This window comes from Phymastichus coffea, unplaced genomic scaffold, assembly GCF_024137745.1.
Source record: "Phymastichus coffea isolate CEN01 unplaced genomic scaffold, Cenicafe_Pcof_1.1 PCOF00141, whole genome shotgun sequence".
NCBI lineage: Eukaryota > Metazoa > Arthropoda > Insecta > Hymenoptera > Eulophidae > Phymastichus > Phymastichus coffea.
This window is the reverse complement of record NW_026706952.1, coordinates 405,491-418,653: the sequence shown is the minus strand read 5'-3', so window position 1 is coordinate 418,653 and position 13,163 is coordinate 405,491. Positions and strand designations below refer to the sequence as shown.

The following is a 13,163-nucleotide window of genomic DNA, read 5'->3' as shown; positions in this document are numbered from 1 at the left end:
GCCGTGATCGGAACGAGGCCACTATCAACGCCGACCAGCACTCGCAGTATAATATTTTCCGTATGCGCAGCACGCGCGACCGCGAAGCGCCTATCGTTAAAATACAACTTTGCAAACGACGTGGGCAAGCGTGCACTCTGCTCGTCCTTGTTATTGTTCTCGCGCGATAACTCACAAGCGATCGATGCTCGCGCGCTATCGGTGACTCATGGGACAATTATTCGAGAGAGAAAATAAAAAACGAAGCGAGCGAGCCGAAGATCGCATCACGAGCCGACGTAGCCGCGACGAATGGCAAAATAAGGACGAGGATGAGATGGTGGCGAGCGCCGTTGTACACCGAGTAGAGACTGAGGCTTGTCGCGCGTTTGGTTGTGCGCAGGTGAATAACGGCTCGCCAGCCGAGGCGGCTGGTCTGCGCGCGGGCGACGCGGTCATCCGAGTCAACAGCACGGACATGTTCAGCCTGAGGCACAAAGACGCTCAGGACGTGATCGTCAGGGCCGGCAACAACTTCGAGATGACCGTACAGAGGTAATATACAGCGCGGGCAGCGCGCTCGACTTTTGGCGACGGGCTTACGTGAGAGAGAGGGACGATTTGAATGTATCAGGGGGAGCAGCACGTGGAGGCCGAGCGTGTCTCCGGTGACGGCCAGCATTCCATCGCCTCAGCCGACGAGGCCGGTAAGCAGCATTTCCCCCGTCACGAAGACCTCCCTTGCTGCCAAAAAACAGGACGTTCGCCACATTGGCAGCGGGCACAACTTCAGTCCCAAACCCTTCGTAACTGTCGCCTCTTATTACACGATCTACCGTTGCTCCGATCGCCAATTCGCGCCACTCACGTGCCACTGTTTGCCCTTCTTTTCTCTCTGCTGGCTGACTCTAGCTCAACGGCATGTCCAATGGCACCGTCAAGTCCATCGTCAACAAGCAGTACAACAGTCCCGTCGGTATGTACAGCGAGGAGACCATCGCCGAAACCCTGTCGGCTCAGGCTGAAGTTCTGGCCGGTGGCGTCTTGGGGTAAGACACGCCACTCGTCGCATCTCTCTTTTGCATTTCTCTCGACTCATTGCCCGATCTTTGTCCGACCTGCAGCGTGAACTTCAAGAAAAACGAAAAGAACTACGACGCCCAGAACAGCGAGGTGTTCAAGATGGTCCAGGAGGCCGACAAAGAGCCAAGAACACCGGAACCAGGTTGGTTACGGCTCATCCGCCGTGCATTTTTTCCCTGGCTTTTTCCAACCTATTTCCTTTCGTAACGCGGTCGAAGCACTCGACGCTCGACACATTGCTTTGTAACGACGATTCGGTCGCTCGTCAAAGAACGAGAGCAATGCGTCCAGCAACCGTGCTCGAGCTGGCCCGCTCTATTTCTAACGAGCAGCCAGCTTGCGCCAACGGTCGGACAAGCTACGAGCGCGAATTTCACTAGAAAACCATTGCACGCATTACCATCAGCAGCAGCAGCAGCAGCAGCAGCAGAGCCGTCGCAGCACAGTGGAGTGGCGACGCCAACGTCGCCGGCATTGACGGGTCTGCGCCACGTGCAGGCGCCCGAGTCGAGACCGCCCTCGAGCCAGCCGTCACCCGGTCTCACTCCCGGACAGAACATCTGTGCCGAGTGCGAGAGGCTCATCGTGTAAGTTTGACTTTTGCAGGCGAGCGCCCGGCAGAGCAGCAGTCACGGCAGCGAACAACGTCCAGTCGTCGGCGCTCGATCGTTCGGTGGCGCGTGCATAGTCCTAGTTGCCTGCATTGTCCTTGCCGACGTACGTCGCTATTCACAGCAGACCTAATAACGAGTCGAATAATCCCTGATGCACACAGTTCCGGCGCGGACGGACAACTTTCTGGGCGCGAGATCGCCGACGGCCCTCGCAGCCAGCGACAGTCGGCCGAGCTTCCCCGGCGAGTCGGGCCAACAGCAGCCCAAGCCTGTCGACCCCCGAGATGGCCAAATTGTGTGCAGCAGCTGCGACTGCGTTATCTAGTAAACATAGTTCATTAGCCTGCGAGCTGTTAGAGCTTTCGTGCCCCGAACTGTCCCTCGCGCATTGTTGTCGCTGTCGCTGTTGTCAGTGCATCGCTGTCTCTATCTAATCCTCCCTCTCTCCCCCGCTCTCTGTAGACGAGCTTCGCAATTCCATTCTCAACGACGAACGTTCGCCAACCGGCCAGGCTCTACTTTGCTTGCGTACGACCGACCAACGAACAGTCGATCCACACGATAAGTTGTCGGTGATGCGCTCGCAGCCAGACGGAGCTAAGCGGCAACTGCTTCGCTTTCCCTATTGATCTCGAGGGGCCAAAAGTTCTTGGGCTTCGCTAACCAATCGGAATTCGCTTCCTCGGCGTTGCATCAATCGTCGAGCTCTATTACAAGGTCGCTCAACCGCTACCCTACCCGCGCAGCGCCGACGATAACTTTAATTTAACCCTGCGGCTAATTCAAGCTCCCGCGCGCAGCACTCTACGCCACGCGTGTATTGCGCCTAGTATATATCGAGATCAATTAGACGTACAGTGTGCGCTCGAGTGTTTTCCCGTATTAGTCATCGACCGCTGACTTTTTTATAACTATTTTTTTTATCGCTGCTTCGTCTTCTTCTTCTTCTTCTTGACTCATCGGCGTCACGAGAGACACGCCGATTATCCATATCGCGTTTTAGAATACGAGGCTGCACCACGTCCGACCTGATTGCTTGGCCCCTTGCGATTCCTCGAGGCTTTCAGCGGATATGAAACGCAAAAGAAACCTTTGCTTTTCCCACACACGCCTGGTTATAGATAGTTTGTTTATTTAGTTTGACTGGCACGCATCGTCAATGTCGTTTGACGATTTAGATGATCTAGACGTTGTTCGTTGCTGCTTGATACTTAGTCGATATCCGAAAGTGTTTGAGATAAGAAAGATGAAGTAAACGAGCGATTTATCGAGCTCCGAGCGCAAGCGAAAGTTCAATGGCACGAATCGATAGGAGCTTTCCTTGCGCTGGCTTTCGCTTGATACGACTCTCGAGACGGCTGGAGTCTCGGCCGTGAGTCGACCCAGCCGGGAATAAAGCGAACCACGCGCTGATTACTTTCATCCGCTAGATGAAAGCACGCGCTCGCGTTATAGGCGCGAAGCCACGGCGTAGACGTAATCGTTCGCCTGCATGTTTGCCCGTGCTTTCTTTTTTCCGGGGATCGCGCGTGCAGCGGAGTCTTCGTCAGAATAAAGGAGAAGAATCTTCACGTGGAGTGCTTCAAGTGCGCGACCTGCGGCACCTCGCTCAAGAACGTCGGCTACTACAACATCAACAACAAGCTCTACTGCGACATCCACGCCAAACTCGTCGCCAGGCAGAACGCACCTCCCAACGTCGTACCCGTCACCGTGGCGCCGTGCGTATCGACACCCTCGATCGCTTGATTCATCGGGCACCGAGCGGGCGAGTCACTGATTCTTTCTCTCTTTCTTGCAGAGGTCAGAGAGCTCCGGCAAACACCATTTCTGCAGCCTTATCGAGTCACGGAAGTTCGTCACCTCAGCCGTTCTCGGTAAGCAACTCACCCGTTTCCGCTCTGCTGTCGCGTCGTTGCACATTCCTCCAAATCATTTGCTTGAGGATCAGTTGGCAGGGAATGACGACGAGGCTTTCAAGCATGATGCCGACACTTTTATCATGATTACTTTTTGCATTTTCACGCTCACGCTTGCCTGTTGATCGCGCTTCGGTATTCTAATACGGTTCTTAGTGATTTTCATAATTCATTGACAAAATAATGATATCTAGCAGCTATAAGTAGAGTGCAAGAACTCACAAGACGCGCCCACAGCCAGGTAGCCTCGACTACCTGTTTGTAGGCCCGAAGTAATATTCAATGAATAACTAATAACTCTGATTTGTAATCGATCGATCATTCAACACGACAATTAACGAATCGTTTCTACCTGAACTGCGATTGACTGATTTTCTAGATATTCTGGAAAAAACAAGGAATTCGCGTTATTCGGTTGTTTCATTTTGAAATTTGTCTTTGATTTCAGTTAAAAGGACAGTAAAAGAGCAACTAATTGTACTTACTAGTCTGAAGTGTAAATTTCCAGTGAATAATTTTCATTATTTCATCATGACACATGTTAATAAAACATAACAGAAATATTAGTGAATTGATGAAAGAAATTAATAAGATAATAACGTATCCGAAGCATATGTACATAAAATAACGAATGGTTAACGCCAAATAAATTGAGTGTGTTGTGTGTGTGTTCCCTGTGCCCACTAATCGCTTTTGCAGAACAACCAGCAGCAATGCCAGTATCAGCACAGAAACGGCTACAACAGTCGCATCTCCGGCATACAAGACGAGTACGAGAGACCGGACTCGGTGAGCACTTGCGAGACGTACGAGTCGAAAACTTACACGAGTACGATAACCATCCAGACGACTGGCACTCAAGCCGACAATGAAAGCTTCGATTATAACCGCAATTTCACTAACGATCAGTTTAACAATATGGACAACAAGCTGCACAAATTAACCGAACAGCTGGACGATTTCTCGTTTGACTCCGCCAAGCACAAGGATCAGTTTGACTACTGCCCTAACAAAGAGAACAATACGCCAGCTTACGTGCGAGCACTCAAGGTGATTACTACTTGTAATGGACATCGTTCTTGCTGTTACTTCCCTGCATACCTTCTATGATTTCCTTATTTTCACCGAGCGTACTTGGCTTTGGCGGTACTGTCTTTCGATACTTTTGGTTGAGTCCGCTTGTCTGGCCTCGCTCTCATCGGACCGCACAGGATGACCATACGTGACCTTTTAGCCTTCCATCAGCCTGTTACCTCGAGGCAAATCCAAGTCTCGCGCTTGCACTTCCTACTTCCTACATTGTCGGCAACGTGTTGGCATTTTCGAATTATTTTCGCGCTCGTGACTAATTGAACGCCGACACTCGAGTCGATATAAAGCCAGAGGATTATGAAAGCCGCAGCTCACTTCATATATGCGCTTCGCCTATGAGGCTGCAGCAGCGCGCCCACGTGACCAGTCATCATCGATCCCCTACTTCTTTTCTCTCTTCTCCGAGTAACTTGTCTCGTTGTTGCAGCCCATTCGCCTTGGCAGCTCGCCCTTCGATCAGCCCACTTTTCGGCCAGTTCAGGTAACGACGCTCTTGCCGATCGCTCCGCTTGCGCTCGCGCTCCCCCGAAGTCGCCAACCGACCGCTCATCGCTTTCCAGTAAACTCTGCAGTATTCGTCTTTTGCTTTTCCTCTTTTCATTCATTCACTCTCATGATTGATTCAGCGACCATTTTTCATTCGGTATCTCTCGCCCGGAAGCCGGAATTATTCCATTCATTTTCACATTCGCTCGACATTTATTAATCGGAATTACTAATGATTTTGCGATTTGACGTGTGCTTACTAACCATCCGACATTAAAGCTCTCACTCGCAAATGTTCTTCTTCCTCCTGCATCGACGTGCCAATCAGGAGCATAATGCACTTCTGAATTCGGTCAGTCGAACAGATCTTGCAAGCTCAAGTTTGCTCGTTCCATATTCGCGTACTTTCACGGTAGGACCTTACTTTGTCGAGTTTGAAAGTAAAAGAGCGTGGACACTCTTGCAAGTGAAGGTTTTCAACGAAATCAACGCAAGTCAATTAAAAATGACCAATGCATTTTAGGCACCATCGACGCACAGCTTCTGCGGCCCGAAGCCCTTCATCGGCTCCAGTGTCACGAACCAGAACTACTCATCGCCGCCTATTATTAATACCGGAAGCAGCAGCACTCTGCCTCGCCCTCAGAATCTATCTGTAACTGGTGAGTTTTTCCCCCGCCTTTTATTCTCGCGCGCTCTTGGTGAACGAATATTTTCGAACTCTTTTTATGCACACATAATAGATTATGTATATATAGACCGCCTCTCGCTAGGTATATTTCACGTGTCGACGCGACCTTAATTTTTCGTCGGACTATTCTTTTATTTTAAGTTTCATTTATTTATTGGCTCTTTTTTTAACGTTTCGAAGATGAGAAAACAGAAGGAGCCGGGAAAGTTATTGTTAGGCTGCCTTAACGTATAACTGATTCGCAATGATGGATTACGTAACATAAATTAAAGCGCTAGCGATAACTTTCTCGAGCCCAATTAATCGGCATTTGATTTATACGAGTGAAAGATAGCAAGAGCAAAAACCACAGCTCGCAAATGAAAACTTTGCGAATGAATAATTAGCACACGAGGAGCAATGCATATACGCATCGCGTCTATTTCGAAGTCGGTCGAGGTCGACAAACCCCCCCGAGTGACTGTTTATCACCTAACCTTCAATTGGATTCTTGCAAATATAGGTCGTTTCTCGACTCTGCCAAAGCCGAAGAGCTCTCCCTTCAACAGAGGTACGATAGCCACCGACAGCATAGCGCTTTGATACTTCTCCCCCCCCCCCCATATTCTTTCTCTGCAGCGCATCTCTCAAGTTTCTGCTCTCTCATCCTGTCGTTATCTCGCGCAGCTTTCTTTCGAAGCCTCACTTACCAGCTTTTCCACGATGCACGCAGTCCAGAATACTCGACAATTGCCACGTTCGATACGCTTTAAACTTGGCTAGACGTTTCGACTTTTTTTATCGGGCACTGACTCGGTCGCTGCGTTATATTTGGGGGAAAAGGGGCAAATTAATCACTACTGCCATTATCTCCGATTGCTTTTGTATTTCAAATGAACGTGATTTACAAGTGTCAATAAGATCTTGCGTAGCCTCATATATATCTGACGCGCATATACAGTCTCGGGTTCGTGAACCGTTATCAACAGTCCAATTGGAATTCAAGCTACCGGAAACATTCCGGAAAATCATTCCACGTTCCTTTTCCCGGCATACTACGCGATGAAAAGTGCTACGAAGCGCATAGGGAGCAAGAACGGGAGAAGAGGTCAGTGACGTGCCGCGATTGGTACATTTTGAGAGCTGCCAGCAGCCGCGACTCGTTTGACAGGCACCACAACACCCTTTTTCATGCTACTATAGAACCGATGACGTCGGGGAGAGCCTCATTCCACTATTCTTTTCCTCCTCTCTCGATCTGCACGCAACTATATGTTTATGCCCGACTTGCATCGCCTTATATCATTCTAATGCTTCTCTTTTTCGCAAGCGCCGGCTGACATCGTCCTTCTATTTACTTACTGGAAACTTCTGCTGGCGATGTTCGTAACGCATTTTTTCACGATTCATTTTACATTTTTAAGTAGGGACTTTATTTATGCCTTTGAGGACTGTAAGTCGTACATACCGCGTTCAAATTTCTGTTGATAATACTTACTAATATGAGACCAATTTTTAGGAAAGTTCCAAATTCTAAAAATGAGCCGAACACATTTACATATATTTAATAGTCATAAAAGTTCATCTGTCATTTAACAGTGTAATTAAAATACCAGCGTCTCTAACTTGAACAAATACTTATAATCCTCAAAGTATAAAAGTCGAAAATTTTTCAAAAAATTTTATACTTTGAATGTAGCGTTGACTGTGTTGTTTTGTATTTTTCTCTTTTCAGCAGCCACGTCGTTCAACTCAAAGCCCCGACCCTTTTCCCTCATCGCGTGAACGTGGCAGCTCTCAACTGCACCGAGCGCGCTATTATCAATTACTGTTAATTTAAAGACGCTACAATTGTTACATATTTTGTTGCTGTTCTCATTCTGGACTCTGTTATCGGACGGTTTGAATAGGCTGCGTCCATATTAAATGATTTATTTCATCATTGTTTCATTGTTGATTCTGGGCATTTGCCATGTGATCCCTACGAATATTGATCAACATTCGTGCACGCGAATACAAGAAAAAATAGTAATAAATAAAGAAAAGCTAATAAACATCATTTGCTCGACTAGTTTCTTCTCATTTGGCAATCACGCTTCGTTGCTTCCTTTTGTTCAAGAATTATTCAACTATTTTTTTTAAGCTTCTTCCCTCCCAACTGGACTTGATACTCGATTATTTCGCTGAGTGGTTTTATTCTAATAGTGCAAAAGTTTTTAGTGAGTTTTGAGCTGTTGGTTTACAAAAACAAAAAAGAAAACATTTAAAGAATGCTGACGATTGATTTTATAATTTCTACACGTATTACTTAAGTTCAAAATCAGTTACTTCAATCAACCGAACTAACTTGTTTTGTAAAAAGTTTCATTATTATTATTATTTTAATTTAGGATATTTGCCTAGCATTGAGTTGATTGAAGTATCCAATTAATTATTATGATATTATTAATTCAAATAATAGTTCAATTATTAACGATAGCGCCATTAAACCTGTCAATTAAAATGTCTTAATGCGTTATCTTAAGTTATATAACATGCTTTAAACCTTGCTTACAGTCGCTCTGAATAATAATAAGTAGTGCAGCCAAAAATTAAACGCCAATCAAATTTAACTCTAATTTAAACTTTGAATAAAAACAAAACAAAGAGAAAAATGATTGAGCGACTTATAGCATAATGAACCTTTTAACGCGCTTCTTACTTACCTAAATATTCTCTCTTTTTTTTCTTTTTAACTTGAACTAACTGCCCACTGCCCCCTCTAATCGCTTCGTCCTTCGCTCTTTGCGTGTCTTATATATGTGTGTCACTTATGCATACTAAACACAACGACAACCTTCGAACTTGCACAAACCCGTAACACTATGTCCCTTCGGAATCCTTCATCCGATCCCCCATATACGTTGACACGTTGAACCTTCGATGTGTCCTTCTGCCGAAATATCCCATGGCCAAGATAGAGTACTACGAAGAAGACAAACTAGAGAAACCGTATTACGAGTACCGTTCTTACGAGTCGGTGCAGGAGGTTTGCCGTCCGAAGGCCCCCGAGAAGCCGCCGACTCCACGCAACTTCAGCCTGAAAAACACCACCTGGCCACCAACAAAGGCTATCGAGGACATTACATACCCTACAGCTAGTCCATTGTACATAGATCCCAATTCACGGATCGATCCGCAAATACGACAAGTGAACCTTGAGAGACGCGCCACAGTAGAGTCGGTAATCAGCCGCGAACACACTCGACGCTGCAACATCGCCGAGCAGCAGTACCAGAGTAGCGCCATGGATCAATATAGTTGTCCAGGGCCGCAGTATCGGCGGGTCGAGCTAGTCGACGCGAGACAATCTCGCGAGACGAGCCGGCGCTGCGATCGGCCGGTGTCCAGAACTAGTTCGACCGACAGCGTGCGCAGATCCTTGACTCCGACGAGGATTACTCAGCCGGTGCCTCGCCCCTGGACGGCCACCGTCACCAGCGGCACCAATCTCTATGAGACCTCCTACGAGCAGAAGTCCGAAAACATCTGCCGTAATTTCTGCGATAAGGAGGTGTGTCAGCGCGAGAAGGTTTGCCAGCGCGAACGCTCGTCCGAGCGCTCGGTTTGCCAGCGCGAACCGTCTTGCGAGAAGCAGCAACAGCAACAGCAACCGCCAGCTGGCCATCACCATCACGAGCAACACATGCACCGCGTGGAGGATACTTGCAAGACCGAGGGAGACGTTCACAGCCACGAGCATAAAACGTCGAACGTGTGCCGCTTCACCTGCGAGTCCGACATCGAGGAGGCACCAGAACCACAACCTATGCCGGCAGCCGTGCGAGAACAAGCGCGGGAGGACGAGAGACTGGATCTATCGAAAATCGTGCCGCCGGACGTCGCCATTTGCCCGAAAGGTATCGACGCCGAGCACGATCTTTACACCGAAATCGAAGAGGAGGACAAGGATAACCTGCACATCAAGAAGACGACAACCTACGAGAAGACCGTCGAGTTGGTGACGCCCGATCGAGAAGGGGCCAATCCGTTTGCACAGCAGCAGCAAGACCAAGGCGAAGTCACGCGGGAGGAATTCACCCAAAGATCTTCGACCGTGGATCGAGAGGTTGAGGGTATCTCGGACCATCGACACGTGTCCGAAACCACTGAGACCCTGTCGAAACGAATCGAGTCACAACGGATGATCGAAGAAGCGCGTAAGCATGAAGAAGTCGAGCGCCAGCGTCGCGCCGAAGAGGAGCGCAGGCAACGTTACGAGGAAGAGCAACGAAGACAAGCGGAAGAGCGTGAGATCGCGGAAATGTATCGTCGCGAGGAGCAGAGGAAACGCGAGAAGGAAGAAGCCGATCGCCAAAGATACGAGGAGGAACAACGTCGCATGGCACAAGAGCAAGCCGAAAGATCCGGTGGCAGAGGTTGTCGCAGTGAACAGCGCACCGAGATTGTCGAAGAGTATCACACCGGAGGCGGGTCGCGCGAGCGCATAATCGATGTTCAAGTGGAAGGCCAGAACCCTCCTTGTTCTCAGTGCTCTTACAGCAGCGTCGAGATCGAAGAACGACCGCCGTCGCGCGAACGCATTATTCCCATCCAGAGAGAGGTGGACGAACCGCCGTGCAAGAAGGAAATGCGCCAAGTGACCGAAGAAGTCAATATCAAGCAGCACTGTGAGCACCGTGACTACGAGGAACAACGTCGCAAAAGCTTACGAGAGCAGGTCGAGGTTCATCAGAGCTTACGCCAGCAACAGCAACCGCGCCAACAATCCCTTCAGGAGCGTCGGCTTTGCTCCAGATTCCGTGATCAGGGGCAAGGCCAACAACAGCAGCAGCAGACTTGCTCGAAAAAGCACGTCCAGTTCGTCAAGCAAACGGACGGTGGACCATGCCCGTTGCCATCGCCAATCGTCAACTCCACACCAAAGGAATGGAAATCTGAAATGTGCAAAGCTTTGACCACGGCACCGGATCAGCCTTACTCGCCGCTCGGTAGACCTCAGCAACAGAGCGAAACACGCGAGGTTTACCGCAGTGAAGTCACTTACGAGCAGAACAGTGTATGCAGCAAGTGCCATCCTCAGCTACCACCGGAACCACAGCGAGCCAAATCACCGTTCGTCGAAGCACTGACTACCGCCTCCGATAGGCCGTACTCGCCACTAGGACGGGAAGTCGATCCAAACGCCACTATAACGTGCCGATGCCGGTCGCAAACTCCCGATATGAAGGACACGTACGAGGGTTACAGCGCACCGACGCAGATACTATACCGCAACAAGCCCAAGGAACCACCGCGAAAGCCAGAAGGCCCGAGACCTCTGCCCACTCCACCGCCTGATTTCAAATTCCGCAACCGATCCGTATCTCCGGCTTGCCGCTCTAGATCCCAGACACCTAGCGGAAGAATCTCCTCGTGTGGATTGAAGAGACCAGACAATATCCCGATTTATCAGAAACACTTGGTATGCGAGGAGCAGGCACCAGTTCAGGAACACGATTACCCGCCAAGCAGAAATTCCACGCCAGCTTGCTGTAGCGCTGCGGCAGGCCCAGCCGAACCACCGGCTTGTGTCGCTCAATCTTGTGCTCGAAAACCCGAAGCTGCGTGCACACGAGAGCAGACACCCGATCGCACGGAAACGACTAGATACCATTACGAAGAGGATACTCCTCAGTCCCACAAGACAACGGATACGGTATCTTCGAAAACGATGTCGTGGGTCGGTCAACATCAGCACTTTCAGGTGCACGACGACACGGTCACCGAAGAATGCGACGGTAGCCATCACGTGAGGACAATGGAGCACAAGATCAAGGAATACGACGAGCCCGATGAGCCGTCGTGCTCTCCACCGCCCGCGAACGATGAGTGCTACATAGCTCAGAATACCACGACTACGGTAACCTTACCGTGTCCCACAAAAAAGAAGAACGACCTGATGGACAGGATCAAGAAAACAGGCGTACGCGTGATCGATTCCGGTGCCCCGGAAGTCCGCAGAATTTGCCACCAAATACCACCTCCTGCACCACCAAAGCCACCTTGTCCCATGACGGGTGTGCAGGTTTTGCCCGTCCGAGCTCACGGGGACACGAGCTGCAAATCTGGCGTTGTTGTCGTGCCATGCGACGGTATCGGCGCCGACGGTGTTCACATTAAACCAACGGCCGACCGTTCCGGAGTGTGCGTGTCTCCGTGCCAGGCTGCCACAGGCGGTATCTGCAAGAAACCCAAGTGCTACTGCGGCTCGATGTCTAATCAATGCACGACGAACCTCGGCAACGTCGAGACAACTCGCAGCGTAAACTCCAGCACCTCCACTCAGAGCAGCTGCAACATCAGCGGCTACCGCTCGGTATCGTGTCCCAAGACTCCGCCCAAGTGTCTTGGCGCTTCCAGGGCCAACCTCCCTTTCCCTCAGATCCCCCTACCCGAGGAGGATCCCGAGCCCTCGCCCGAACCCACGCCTCCGTGCTGCCAACAAGTCGGCTCGACCACGACGACCTTCAGCTCGAACGAGTGCACCAGCAGCAGCTTCAAGCCTATCCAGCAACAGCCGCGCACTAACCTATGCAATCAGATAACGACGCTGACGCTTTGCAAGCGCGAGAGCAAGCCGCTGCCGCCTCCACCGCCGCCGGTGCCGACGGTGCAGCTTTACAAGCCTAGCTGCCAGACGCCGCCGCCGCCTCCTTGCAGGACGAGCAGCAGCACGATAACGCAAAATCGATTCCGCCGCGAAACCACCACCACCCAATCCCAAAACCGCACCCAAACCCAGACCCGCTGCCAAACTAGCAAGACCCAGAGTTCAGTAGATCCACCAAATTTGTCATCCCACCCGGATCTAGGTGCTGGTTGCGGATTCGGCGGCAACAAAGGGGGTACCTTCGCCAGCAGCATGGCGCCCAATCGCGGACGCGGTATTCTCAACCAGGCTGGATCAGGACTGCGCATACCACTTTGCGCGGCCTGCAATAACCAAGTCAGGTACTGACGCCCGCGAGGATTGCCATTGCCTGCACGAGCTGTTTGTTTTTTACTTTAGGTTTTCGTTCCTGATTTTTCGCTGATGCTCGCCACTTCTTTTCACTCTCCTATTAGCGGCACGCTCTGACGTACCAGTAACAATCGCACTGCAGTGTATTTTTATTAATTTTGCATAATCGTAATACTATTGATTGTTGTAAAATCGCCGTCTTTTCTTAATTATCATTATCGTTGCAATACTAATGACTAAACATGTGGCATGTGTGTTTGAACAGTTAACGGAGAAAAAACTAAAAACCAGCTGAACGGTCTTAGTCTAAAGCCTGT

At 49.9% G+C, this 13,163-nt stretch overlaps 1 protein-coding gene across 1 annotated transcript in view; it reads left to right on the top strand.

The window, feature by feature from the left end:
- The window catches only part of LOC131672051 (PDZ and LIM domain protein Zasp-like), a 31,183-nt gene that overhangs the window by 15,152 nt on the left and 2,868 nt on the right, over nt 1–13,163 (top strand). Inside the window, exons 2-15 of the mRNA XM_058948983.1 lie at nt 383–534; nt 614–785; nt 892–1,028; nt 1,104–1,204; nt 1,469–1,649; nt 1,751–1,779; nt 1,838–2,000; nt 3,212–3,397; nt 3,478–3,553; nt 4,295–4,645; nt 5,115–5,168; nt 5,697–5,835; nt 6,367–6,414; nt 8,723–12,836. Coding sequence (XP_058804966.1) covers nt 383–534; nt 614–785; nt 892–1,028; nt 1,104–1,204; nt 1,469–1,649; nt 1,751–1,779; nt 1,838–2,000; nt 3,212–3,397; nt 3,478–3,553; nt 4,295–4,645; nt 5,115–5,168; nt 5,697–5,835; nt 6,367–6,414; nt 8,723–12,836 — 5,903 coding nt within the window. The remainder of the gene's footprint in view (nt 1–382; nt 535–613; nt 786–891; nt 1,029–1,103; nt 1,205–1,468; nt 1,650–1,750; nt 1,780–1,837; nt 2,001–3,211; nt 3,398–3,477; nt 3,554–4,294; nt 4,646–5,114; nt 5,169–5,696; nt 5,836–6,366; nt 6,415–8,722; nt 12,837–13,163) is intronic.